The sequence below is a fragment of the Arachis ipaensis genome, chromosome B2, assembly GCF_059453495.1.
Source record: "Arachis ipaensis isolate K30076 ecotype BB chromosome B2, ASM5945349v1, whole genome shotgun sequence".
Lineage (NCBI taxonomy): Eukaryota > Viridiplantae > Streptophyta > Magnoliopsida > Fabales > Fabaceae > Arachis > Arachis ipaensis.
The window spans coordinates 4,053,591-4,066,076 of NC_142437.1; the positions used below are offsets into that span (position 1 = coordinate 4,053,591).

Consider the following 12,486-nt stretch of genomic DNA (forward strand, 5'->3'; position numbering starts at 1 on the left):
CATTATGCGATTGCAAACTGTATATCTCTTTCTGTTTGTGTTTGGAACCATATCATCAACTGAACACCATTCTTTGCGCTCTTTGCTTCTTTCAGATCAACAATATTCTCCAACTCAAGTGATCCATATAGATTTGATAGCCCTCCCAGTTCTTGGATTCCATTGTCTTTGCACATGCCCACAAGAACGGATCTTAAAATCCAAAAGTGTTTTAAACTTTTAATTTGCTCATTTTTCCGGGCATTTCTTTCAAAGTTTTCCTAACATAATTACTTAAATAGATACAATCAATTAATTCTTACCTTAATTATGTAATACATCAACTGATCAACGTATGTCATTTTCAGGTTCACCATCACTGATTAAGATTATATTTTGAGGATACTAACGCTGTAGAAAAATTATCCAATCAATTGAACCGAACTTATAATATATGTGCGTGCATAGCCTCAATTTTTCACATATAGAAAACTTCCAAAAGCATGGTAGTAGATAAAACAAACATTGCATTAACCAGGTTTCTTAGAAACAAGCACATAAAAAAATGATATAACATCATTAGTTCCAAACCTATTTGAATAGGGATCTAAAATCTCAATAATCTTTCACTGCAAATTCCACTAGGAGGAAAAACGCTTTCTTGACTCGTGCAAAGAGCAAGGTAGCTATGTAGTTGCATTGTTTTTTTCCACAACTTATTGACATAGAAGATGAATAAGCAGCTGTGAAAGCTACAGAATGTTCACAAGGAAAAAAAAAACAAGGGAATAAATTTATGGACACTAAATCTAAAAGTTTCTAAAAAGAAAGAAAAATAACAACTATGATCTATCATCTCTGCATCCCCTTGCCTACAAAAACGAAAAACCAAACGGTTAAATGGATATTATACTGTTATCAAACTTCAGTCTGATATTCGGAACTCGACTCCTAGAATGTCCTTCACCACCTCGTACGTTACAAATGCGATTGCTATGGACGGCACCACCTGCAAAACAGCAAGTTGAAGAATGTTAGAATGCAACAAGAGTAAGGCCACTAAAAGGATTGTACCTCTTGAGTATATTAGATGAGACTGACCTTTACAGAATTTGGCACCAGACCCTTGTATAATGCACCAAATCCCTCGTACCGAACGGTTTTCCTAAATGCATCTATCATTCCAGTGTATTCGAGCGGGACCTTGCCTCTTCCGTCCCCAGCTACAACAGAAGCAGCATGGTTCCAGCCCACCATCTGCATTCTTCGACGAATGACGTCGAGAGGATAAGCAACAGTTTGTCCAAAAGTTCCGGCAACAGCACCACAAGCCAGACGTGTTGTCACACTCAACTCAGAATCTTGAGCTAGACCAAACGGTTTGGATTTGATTAACCAATCTTTTAAAGACTCGTAGACAGCAAAGTTGAGACCCACATAAGGAATCTGGAAAAATAAGAGCGAGAATATCAAGTCAACTACATGTGAGAAACGTGTTCGAGAAATTGTGGCGTAGTAGTCTAACATCCACAAATAAGCAAGGCCAAAAAAATATCAGCAAATACTTTTAGAAGTTTACATAAAGAGCTTTTAAAATAAATTGAGAAAAGGCTCACCCCACAAATATAATTTATTAAGAGCTTAGTTAAGGATCTTAGATTAATTTAAATTTAAAAGAAAAGTTAACAGATCCAAGCATGAAATTGTCAAAAACAAAGAGGTCGAGGTAGAAACATTGATGTAACATAAGTGTATTAATTCATAATGATATCATCTTTGAAAAAAGAACATGGGATGAAGTTCTCTGCCATGTATATGATCATGGTCACACTCATCAACTTTAAAAAGAGAATACATATTCTTAAATTACTCACAACTCCAATTACTGAAGGTAGCCAACCCTTGTATAAAGCACGTGGACCTTCTTCCCTAAGTACGGTAGACAGAGCATGGAACATTCCTCTATACTGATAAGGGGATTTCTCAGTCTGCAAGCAGAATACCAACAACATGATGTCAAATAAACCGCAAAGAGCAAGGGTAAACTTAACACAATTTGACTCTCCAATTAATCATACAGCAATTATAGGAGGTATTACCTTCATGCATTTTCGACTAACAATTTAGCTGGTAAAAAATAAAAAAGAATGGAAAAGGTTTACCTGTACAGTTATCCTGCCTCGAACCATATCCATTGGATAAGTTGCAGACATGGCAATTATTCCAGCACATGCTCCAGCTCCAAGTCGTAAAACAGGAGTCAGCTGAGCATCCTCTGCAGAAAGTACAATGAAAAATGCTGAGTGACTATATGGCTTTTAAAACCACCAAATTTTTAAACAACTGCCAAAGATGAATAGATGATGAAGCTCATTTCCGCTAGTGCTGTAATAAGTACAAGATTATTTTTCAAAATGATGTTCACTCAATTGCTGAATGCAGTATAAAAGGAAACTATTGCTACTGAATGGAATAAATGAGAATCTTGAAAAGGAAGAGGGTTACTGAAGAATGTAAGAAAAACGACTTTTGCATCAAAAGAGCCATTAAAACACTTGTGCTGAAATTATTCACTTCCCGTACAGAATTGAGTAATTAAACAAGCCATTAGTCTCAGCTGGCGTAAAATAAGACCTACAGGTCCAGATTTTGAAAACAGATTCATAATCTAAACCATTTCACAAACTTTCTACTACAAAAAAATAAAACTAAAAAATTTTAAGCTAACAAGTTATTCATAAGAAAAAATGGTAAAAAATGAATGTACCATTTCCAGTTTGCTGCCTATACATATACAGGATACCCCTGTCAAAACAGGAAGAAACAATCAGAAAACAGAGTTAAAATATATGAAGTGAATACACTTAAATAATTCAACAATGCCAAACGCTGCTGGCAGCAGTGAACCTATTTAAATGAACCCGAGCCCTTGAGGTCACACAAGACAATTCAACCATTACTCCAAGGCGCCCCTTCTACTATCATTTAAAATTGATTCGCAAAATGCTCCACTTTGAATAATATGCCAACAAAAATAATGTCGAATAAAAGAACAATCAGCCAATCATTCCTTTGCTTCTAAAGTAAAACTTACTTAGAAGCTTGCTCATAACTGAAGAACTTCACTGCAGAGTTAGGGACAATCCGAGCACAATTAGTACCATTCCCTTTGAACAGTCCACGAAAACCTTCAGTTCTCCATATATATTTCAGGCCTTGGACTGTTCCATTGTATTTAATGTTATGAGGATTCTGGACCTGCATATCAGCAAGGCCCAGCAAAATTAAACGAATTAGAATACACCCCGGCCAGATTAGTTGGAATCCAAAGAACTTCGGATACTGCTGTAGTAAAATGGTTAAACTAACCTGTAGCAAAATCTTCAACCGTTCCAGTGGGGCAACTGCTGTTCGTGATCTGCATTGATAATCGAAAGAAGCTTCAATTTATATAAAAGTTATTAAAACTATTATCAAATAGGATCCAGGAACCAACACGACGTTGGTTGAGTGGTTAAGCAAATTCATTCCCTTCCTAGTGATCACGTATGAGACCTAAAGATGCAACAACAACAAAAACACCATGTAGAAGAGGCAACTAAGGTTCCCTAAACTAAAATTCTTAGTAATAAGATCCGAATATCAACGAATAATTAAGGAATTATTAGCAAGACATATAGTTCCCATGAGAATCTCCAAAAAAATGAATATTTTGTTGCAAATTCACAAAATTTGTAGTAGTTCTTTAATCATGATCCAATCCAAACCTAATAAAAGGGACAGTGATATATAACCAAGAGCACAGTCAGTACTACTTCCCAAATGAACAACATCGGTCATATCAATTCAACACATCATATTACTCACAAGATCCCGTTAAATACAATAACAAAAAAAAAAAACAATAATTTCCCGTAATTATTGGTCTATGAAATATTAAAAATAAATAATTTGGTATCACAGAAGCCAGCTTCATCGTTCCCAGACAAATGAAACAATGAAACATCAAAATCGTTCCTTCGAGAAACCTAACAACAACAAAGCATCAAAATTCAAACCAAAAAAAAAAAAACAATACTTCCAAAATCCAATCAAACTATTATCATTAATTCATTATATTCAATCAATTTTAGCATAAAAAAATAAATAAAGAGGTGAGAAACGGAACTGACACTCCTCCGGCGACTCCACCGGCGATAAGGGACTTGCAGATGGTGGTGAAGGCGTAGGAAGGAGCGGCGGCGGCGGTGACAACGCCTTCACGACTAGCGAGCTTAGCTTCCTCAGCCAGAGTAACGATCTTTGTGACTGCAGATTCACCGCTCTTCACATCTTCCGAAGCCATACACAGAAGGGATCGATTCTCTCTCTCTCTCTGTGTCTCTCTGAGTCTCCGATGGTTGCGATGGATCGGCGGCGTCGAAGGTTGGTAGCCGAACGATAAAGTCAGAGAAAGAAAGAGTGAGCTCACAACAATTCCTACTCTTACACTCTTCACTGCCACGTCATCATCCTCTTTTTCTTTTTTTATGAAATATTTTATTTTTATTATTTCTTTGATTAATAAAATATTTATTCTATATACTTAAAAATTTTACTAATAATTATATAATCTAATGATTCATTAGCCTTAAAGAATAAAATAAGTCTATTATAATTTAATGGATAAAGTATGATTTTGTTTTCGAAATTTATTATAATTTTTATTCTTCAAAAATTATATATATTAAATAGATTGATTCTTCTGTTATTTTAAAAAATAATTAATTTATCTTATAGTGATATTTTTAAACAATTAATTATTTCATTGGATTAACCGATTAGGGTGTCTATAAGGAAAATAGAAAATAATTGGCCTCTCGCTAGATTTGCTCTCCTTATTGTCCAAAGTTCGCTGGCCAAGCAATGCGGATTAAATCAACTTTTTTTATTTTTATGATCTCAAAAATTCAGTGTAATCCAATATTTTTGGCGAATTAAGGAGCCCAAATCAACGTACTACAACCCATTTGCTATCTCTACTTGTAATTGGTAAGAACAATTTCACTGTTGCCAAACGGCTTAGCACTTTGGGAAGGAGGGTTATGATGGATTCTGGCATACCCAAATTAATGTATATATATATATATATACACGACACCGTTTGGTTATTATTTATATCCATACTCCCATAAAAAATATGAATACGTTGGTACATGTTCATTGTTTATTTGTTGACACATAATTTTTTTTAAGACACAGTCATACGTGACTATTTAAAAAAAACATGTATTTTGTGTCTTTTTAAAAATATTAAGATACGGATTTTTAGTTTGAAATAGAGATTAAATCATAGATTTAGACAATTATATCCTTATTGTTTTTCGAAAATTTCACAATTATGCCGTACCGTTAACATTTTTTTTCTTCTTTTCTGAACATAGTTATCAGAATCGAACTGATAATCAATTCGATAAGACTATTAAATTATTGAGTTATTGGTTCAACCGATAGATCAAAAGTTAAACCGATTAATTTGGTTATAATTAAATAATTATATAAAATTTAATTTTTTATAATAATTTTTTTATACTAAATTAACTTATTTTAATATTTCAATAATTTATCAATTAATTATATTAATCAAATATATGTTGAAAAAGAATTAATATTAATAAATATTATATAATTATCAATAATAAATATATGGTACGATTAATAAAAATATTTTTGTTTATCTTTTTAATATAGAGATATTTAACAATACTTAATGTTTTTTAATAATTATGTAAAATTAAAAAATAATTAATTTAAGTGAGTAAATATAAAATAAAAAATTCAATTAAATTTAATATAAAAACTACTCATTAGAATAAAAAGACAAAAGGATAAGAAAATTTTAAATTTTGCATAATTAAAAGAGTCAATAAGATGAAGTTATTAATTAAGATATATCTAATAAGTTTAAATATATTTATAAAAAGGCATCCATAATGTTAAAGATGATCTTAGCCTGGTGGCTACAAAGTCTTTTGTGTGTCAGTAGCCCAGTGACGCCAATTTTTTGTAATTGGTACGTGCTGACATCATCTTGCGGGTTGATCGATTCGGTTAGGTCTGCAATTCAGGTCGATTTTGATCAATTTTTTTTTGTTTGACCGATTCTTTTGCTTGTACAGTTTGAATGCTAGCTTAGACCGATTAAAAATTTGGTTCATTGGATTTCTGATCGAACCGGTCGATTCGGTCCGAATTTGGTAACTATGTTTTTTATCACTTTTCTTCTCTTTCCTCTTTCTGTTCTCTTTTCTTCTTTTACCTTTCAATCTTCTTCTTCTTGCCCCAAAGGGCAGATCTGATATTCGTGTTGATGTCCTCTCTCGCTTCATCTCTAAATCTGTATGCGCTCTCCTATCTTCCTCTTCCATGTGTTATCACCATCGTGTTTTTTAAATCGCGCTGTTTCCATATTTGTCTCTTCTCCGTCGTGGCGACAATAAATTTGGATGATAGAAAAAAGTCACACAAAATGAGAGTTTTAAACGGTAATAGATGAAGCATTATTCGAATATTAGTTTATTAAATATATTTTTCAAAAAATTTATTTTTTTATTTAAAAAAAACTCATATTCAAAACAAAATATGAGTTTGGTTTTTTGAAGAAAAGCATGAGTTAAGTATTTGGGATGTGCCATCACTTTTCCTTAAAAATTTGTATTTCATGATAATGATAATGAAACACAAAAAAGTCTAATTGGACATCAGGATTTTTTTCTTTTCTATCTCTTTCTCATTTTTTTTTTATTTTTGATTTTTTTGTTCAATTTTTTTTATTATTGAATTGATTATGAATCAGAGACTACGATAATAGTAATTTGGATTGTAAAAAAATCAACGACCATAGTAGAAGTGATGTAGTGGTGAATATAATATAGGGATAAAATATAACATAAGTGATGTAGTGGTGGATATAATATAGGGACAAAATATGACATTTGATTTAGATAAGTGTGTTTTGTACGCTATGACCAAATATAATAAAAAAAGTTATGATTTTGTATCTCTATATATTTGTGTTTTATCTTTATGTCTAAAAGATACTAATCAAACACTACTATTAATATATATTAACGGTTAAGAGTATAAGTTAAAATAATTTTTATTGAAAATAAAAAAAAATTAAATTTTTAATATATTTATTTTATATTTATTAAATAAAAAATTTAAAACTTTTCACTGATAATAAGTTTATTATGTGTATTTAGAATATATATTAGCTAAACCCAAAAAAAAAAATTTTTTTTTCAACACTTCAATCATTGTGTTGGTGAAGTACATGTATTATTGTATTCATAGCTATGTTTTATGTTGGACAACATGATATATTGTAACAAAAAAGAAAAAAAAAACTATAGTTCAATGTTTAGAACATTTTCTTATTTGCATTATCTGCTCAACTCTATACAAAATGCCATCATTTTTTTTTAATTTTAATATTAGTTTTTATGGAACGTCTTAGAAAAGAGGAAAGTAAGGATCACATATATTTGTGCAATTAAAGACATGTATGATAGGGTCACAATTAGTGTGAAGACTCAAGGTGGTGTGACAGAAAAATTTTCTATTGGTATAGGATTATACCAGGGATCATTCTTAAGTCTATACCTTTTCACATTAGTCTTGAAAGTACTCACAGAGCACATCTAAGAGCCTGTGTCATGGTGCATGTTTTTTGCCGAAGATATCGTCCTTATGGGAGAATCAATGGAACACCTAAATAAAAAGTTGGACTTATGGAGAGAAACTCTAGAAGTATATGGTCTGCGTATAAGCCGTATCAAGATAGAATATATGGAATGTAAGTTTGGTCTGAGAAGGGAAAACCCTAATATAGAGGTGAATATTGGAGAAAACATCATATGAAAAGTTAAAAGTTTTAAGTATATTGGGTGCATCATACAGGATAATGGAGAGATTGAACATTATTAAATCATAGGATCCAAGCAGGTTGGTCAAAATGGCAGAATGCATCTGGTTTTATATGCGACAAAAAATTAACTTTAAAACTTAAAGGTAAATTTTATCGCACTGCTATAAGACCAGCTATGTTTTATGGTACGGAGTGTTGGACGGTCAAAGGGGAGCACGAACATAAGATGAGTGTGGCAGAGATGAAGATGTTGAGGTGGATGAGTGGTCATACGTGATTAGATAAAATAAGGAACGAAAATATAAGGGAGAGAATTAGAGTAGTATCCATTGTGGAAAAGATGATAGAATCACGTCTCAGGTAGTTTTGACATGTGAGAAGAAGACCGATAGAACACCCAGTCAGGATGGTGGATGAGATAGAAGATGGACAACGGGTAAAAGGCAAAAGAAGACCTAAGAAGACTATCCATAAAGTGGTCAAACGAAATTTACATGTAAATAATCTCTTTGTAAACATGATACATGATAGAGTTCAATGACATCATTTGATTCATGTAACCGACCCATCTAATATGACAAAGTTTTGTTGTTGTTATATTAGTTTCTTATTGTTGATAAATAAATTATGAAGCTCGAAGGAAAAAGACATGACACCCAAATTCATATGAATAAAACCTAAATATTCAAACCATACCTAAAATCTTGTTGACACTCTAACATATATGTTAGTTGAATGTCATATATTGCAATTTATACATTTTCTATTAAAGAATCATGAATTTTTTTTTTTGGCTTCTTATCAAATATCTTTATAACCAAAGCAAAATAAAAAACTTAAATTTCACAACATTCATGCGCTTAATTATTTAGATATATACGTAAAGTTAATATTCAAATTAGTTCTTGAAATTATTTTTACGTCTTAATCTGGTCTCCAAAATTTTATTTACTAAATTTAGTTTCTAATATAGCATTCGTGACTCATATTAATCCATATTATTGTTTTTGTCATATAATCGTTAATGGTATATTAAGATAGGTTGACAGTTGCTACATATTGTGACAATTAAAATTTTTTACCTTAATTTTTTTAAAAAAATCTTTAAAATCTTTAAGTGAAATTAGAATTAAAATTTTAAAGACTTTATAAAAAAATTAAAGTGAAATATTTCGATTGCCAGATCAAATATTTGTTAAAAAATTTAGCATGGTAGTCATAAATACATCTCAGTTCACCGTTAACAATTATATATGTATCAAAAACAAAATTAAAAATTAATATAGTAATAAATACTAAATTAAAAAATTATATTAAATAAATAAATAATTTAAAAATCAGATTAAAATGTGAATATAACTTCAAGAACTAATTTAATTATTTTCTCCATGTCCGTACTATTATTACTAATAATTGAAAGTGATGCTTTGGTCATGATGCTAACTGCTAAAAGGAATAAAAGAAGAAGGGTTCATGCATCGAATATTTGGAATATAATTTTGGAACTATACGTGAAAAAAGGTCCAATGGCACATCATTCACTTGTGAAATATTTTCGTTATTGATTTGGTATTTTAGGACGATAAATTTCTATTAAACTTTCTCTCATAAATCATCATAAAATTGGTCCAACATTTTTTCTCCATAAGAAGCGGTAATATTTCTTCATCTAAGTTTTAACTAGTTACTGCTAATTAATTTACAACTCATTTTTAAACATTCTTTACCAATAAATTTAACTAAATAAATTTAACTTTTTATTTGTTATATTTTATAACAACGGTTTGAATTAAAAAAAAAAAAAAACCCTACTCGTTTGATTAATCACTTTTTTTTTTTGTAAAATTATAAAAATAAGGTCTAAAATTACTAATTTATGTATTATCTCTAATATAGCAGATTATTTTCTAAAAAACGCTGTACGAGTTTCTTTTCTCGAAATACATTAGTATTAGTCTTAATCAAGGTATATATTGGTAAATGTTTATTTAATTTTTGTTTCTAATTCAGTTTGTTTTTTATAAACATATTAATAATTTATTTCAAAGTCGTTTTATATGATTAAGCCCACCAACTACTTAAACTTTGATTGTAACATTTTGTGATCTAAAACCAAGACCTAGCTAGCCCCTTAGATATATAGGCTTCTGTATGTTCAAATAAATTACAATTTTAAGAAAATGCATCTAGAATTAATTGGTTATAATAATCCAATTTCAAATGCATTTTTCACGCACACATAAAATATGACAAAATGTGATGTGATGAGCATTAGATTATGTACAATGCAAGAATTTTAATTTATTGAAATAAATAATTAATATTAAATTAAAGGAGAACATAAATTGAACAATAGAAATTATAGTAATTTTATATAAAACTATAGAGCTAGCTAGCTCCAACATACAGTTTATTTGTAGATACTGGAATTGAGATTTAATATTATGTTCAGATATTAAAACTAAAATTTTAACTATAAAATACAAAATTTTATTTTTTTAGTATCTCCAAAAAATGCAAACAAATAAAATTGAAATTTTTGGGACTAAAAACTAAAATTTTAATAATATTCTTTTTCAAAAATGCTATAATGTTACCAAAATAGTTATATATTATAAGCTACTTAGATTCAAGCTAGCTAGCTATAGTAGTATATAGGATTTTTCATGTTTAAGGTTAGCCATTTTCTGCTATATTCCTTTTGATAAAGAATAAGTGTATAGGTGCACTCTAGTATACCCTCTTATTCTTTCTCTTCATTCTTCTATTCTCATTTTGAATTAATTATTCACGAGAATAATTTCGGTAGATAGCAACGGAAATTTTGCGACAATTTTATAAAACTACGGTAAAACGGCAACTTGCGGCACATATAGCGGCGATTATTGGTTGGGGTTGCAATCAGGACAACATTTAGCGGCGTCTTTTCGAAACCCGCCGCTATATGTACCGTCGAGTGAGTTATTGTTTTACATTTTGCGGTGGTTTTATTTAAACCGTCGCAAAATACGAATTACCACATATTGTAATGTTTTCTTTAGTAATAACCATCTGGGTATAATCTAGTTAAGTAACACTTTTTCTACATTCGTTTTAGGTAAAAAAAATTAACAAGTTAAATAAGTTATATATGTTAACTCATGTGAACAAATTTACCAATAAGATTTTCTTGTTTACTTTATTGGCATTTAAATTTGCATTCAAACATGGATGTAAAAGACGAAAATAAAATCATACTCTGAACTAATTAAAAATCAAACATTTTCTAAAAATAATAATTATAAATATTTTTTATAAAATATTAAAAATAATAATTAAAAATATTTCTACAAATCATTAAAAATTCAAAACTTTATAATTTTACCAAAATTATAATTTTAAATTATAATTTTTTTATTTTAATAATTTGTTGAGCATTTATTTAAATAAAAATTTTAAATTTTTTTTAATAACAATCTTAACTTGTATTCTTAAATATAAGAATTCATAATAACTAAATTTAAAATTAATTAATATTTTATTAAAATTAAATACTAAATAGAATAAAAATATTTTTATATAAAAACCAATCAAGCATCTACATATTATTGTGGTTAATAGATTCAAGAATGCTAACTGACCAACAAAATATAATGTTTTGGCAAATATTTCACTAATTTTAAATATTAAAGACTAAATTCTAAATCTTAATAAATATTTTTAGAAAATATTTGATTTTTAATAATTTATAAAAAATATTTATAATTATTATTTTTTTATCTATGATTGTATGTACTCTTTATTGAATTCATTATGATATTATTAAATGTACTCTTTATTGTACTCTTTATATACGCTTAGATCATATATAAATAGATGTAAATTAATTCGATCTACTATGGTCCAAAATTAATTCGAAACAGACCCATTCGAATTACTAGGAACGTCCTAGCATGCATAATTCGAATCACCCTGATTCGAACTGCCCTAAGACTACATGCAAGTATAATTCAAATTGGACAATTTCGAATTACAAGCAGTACTACTAATTCGAATTAGTGTTGGTTTGTCTAATTCGAATGAGAATGATTCGAATTACATAAGAATGTGCTTTTGGGAGATCCTGTTAATATTTTTCAATTTGGTAGAATTGTGTAACATGACATTGTTAAAGCTTTTCCTTCTTCGAGGTTCTAAGTTTGAGCCCTACTTTCTTCATTTGTGGAAGGCTTTACATAGTTGATATTTTACAGTGATCCACACGTTGTGGGTCTATTGGTGGAAGCGCGAGTTTAATGATTGAGTCGGTTGGACCACCGGACGGTCCAGTCTGATTCTAATAACTATGAACGGAAATACTAAAATTTGGCGGCGGTTTAGAACCGCGGCAAAACAAATGCTATTTTCGTTTATTTACTATTTAATGGCGGTTACAAACCGCCGCAAAATTGATAGACGTTTAGCGGCGGTTATTCCAGTGGTTAGCTAAAACCGCCACTATTCGTTTACCCGCGCTCCATCCTCCGGCGTTTTATTAAACCGCCGCTAAATGGTTCCAGAAACCGCCACTTTTGTTGTAGTGATTATTGCCACAATATTTTTTTTCTAAGTTACACATA

At 29.9% G+C, this 12,486-nt stretch overlaps 1 protein-coding gene across 2 annotated transcripts; it reads right to left on the reverse strand.

The window, feature by feature from the left end:
• Nucleotides 1-489: 489 nt before the first annotated feature.
• Nucleotides 490-4,544, reverse strand: LOC107623347 (mitochondrial adenine nucleotide transporter ADNT1). Of its 2 annotated transcripts, none has more exons than XM_088504875.1 (8): nt 4,148-4,544; nt 3,349-3,397; nt 3,074-3,237; nt 2,747-2,784; nt 2,142-2,254; nt 1,854-1,967; nt 1,081-1,425; nt 490-988 (listed from the first exon to the last, which is right to left on the reverse strand). In XM_088504875.1, the coding sequence occupies exons 4-8, from the start codon at nt 2,769-2,771 to the stop codon at nt 905-907; spliced, it is 681 nt and encodes a 226-aa protein (XP_088361001.1). In that variant the 5' UTR covers nt 2,772-2,784; nt 3,074-3,237; nt 3,349-3,397; nt 4,148-4,544; the 3' UTR covers nt 490-904. The 2 variants fall into 2 exon arrangements, with proteins under 2 accessions (XP_088361001.1, XP_016181056.1); XM_016325570.2 differs by having other exon boundaries at nt 4,152-4,538.
• Nucleotides 4,545-12,486: the final 7,942 nt, after the last annotated feature.

What these genes read in the sequence shown, in the direction of transcription:
- LOC107623347 (XM_016325570.2), bottom strand. Translation starts at nt 4,324, where the DNA reads ATGGCTTCGGAAGATGTGAAGAGCGGTGAATCTGCAGTCACAAAGATC. An exon ending in TAGGCAGCAAACTGGAAATG is followed by an intron (nt 2,255 to 2,746) that starts GTACATTCATTT and finishes TACTTTCTGCAG; the next exon opens with AGGATGCTCAGCTGACTCCT. An exon ending in GAGGCAGGATAACTGTACAG is followed by an intron (nt 1,968 to 2,141) that starts GTAAACCTTTTC and finishes TTCTGCTTGCAG; the next exon opens with ACTGAGAAATCCCCTTATCA.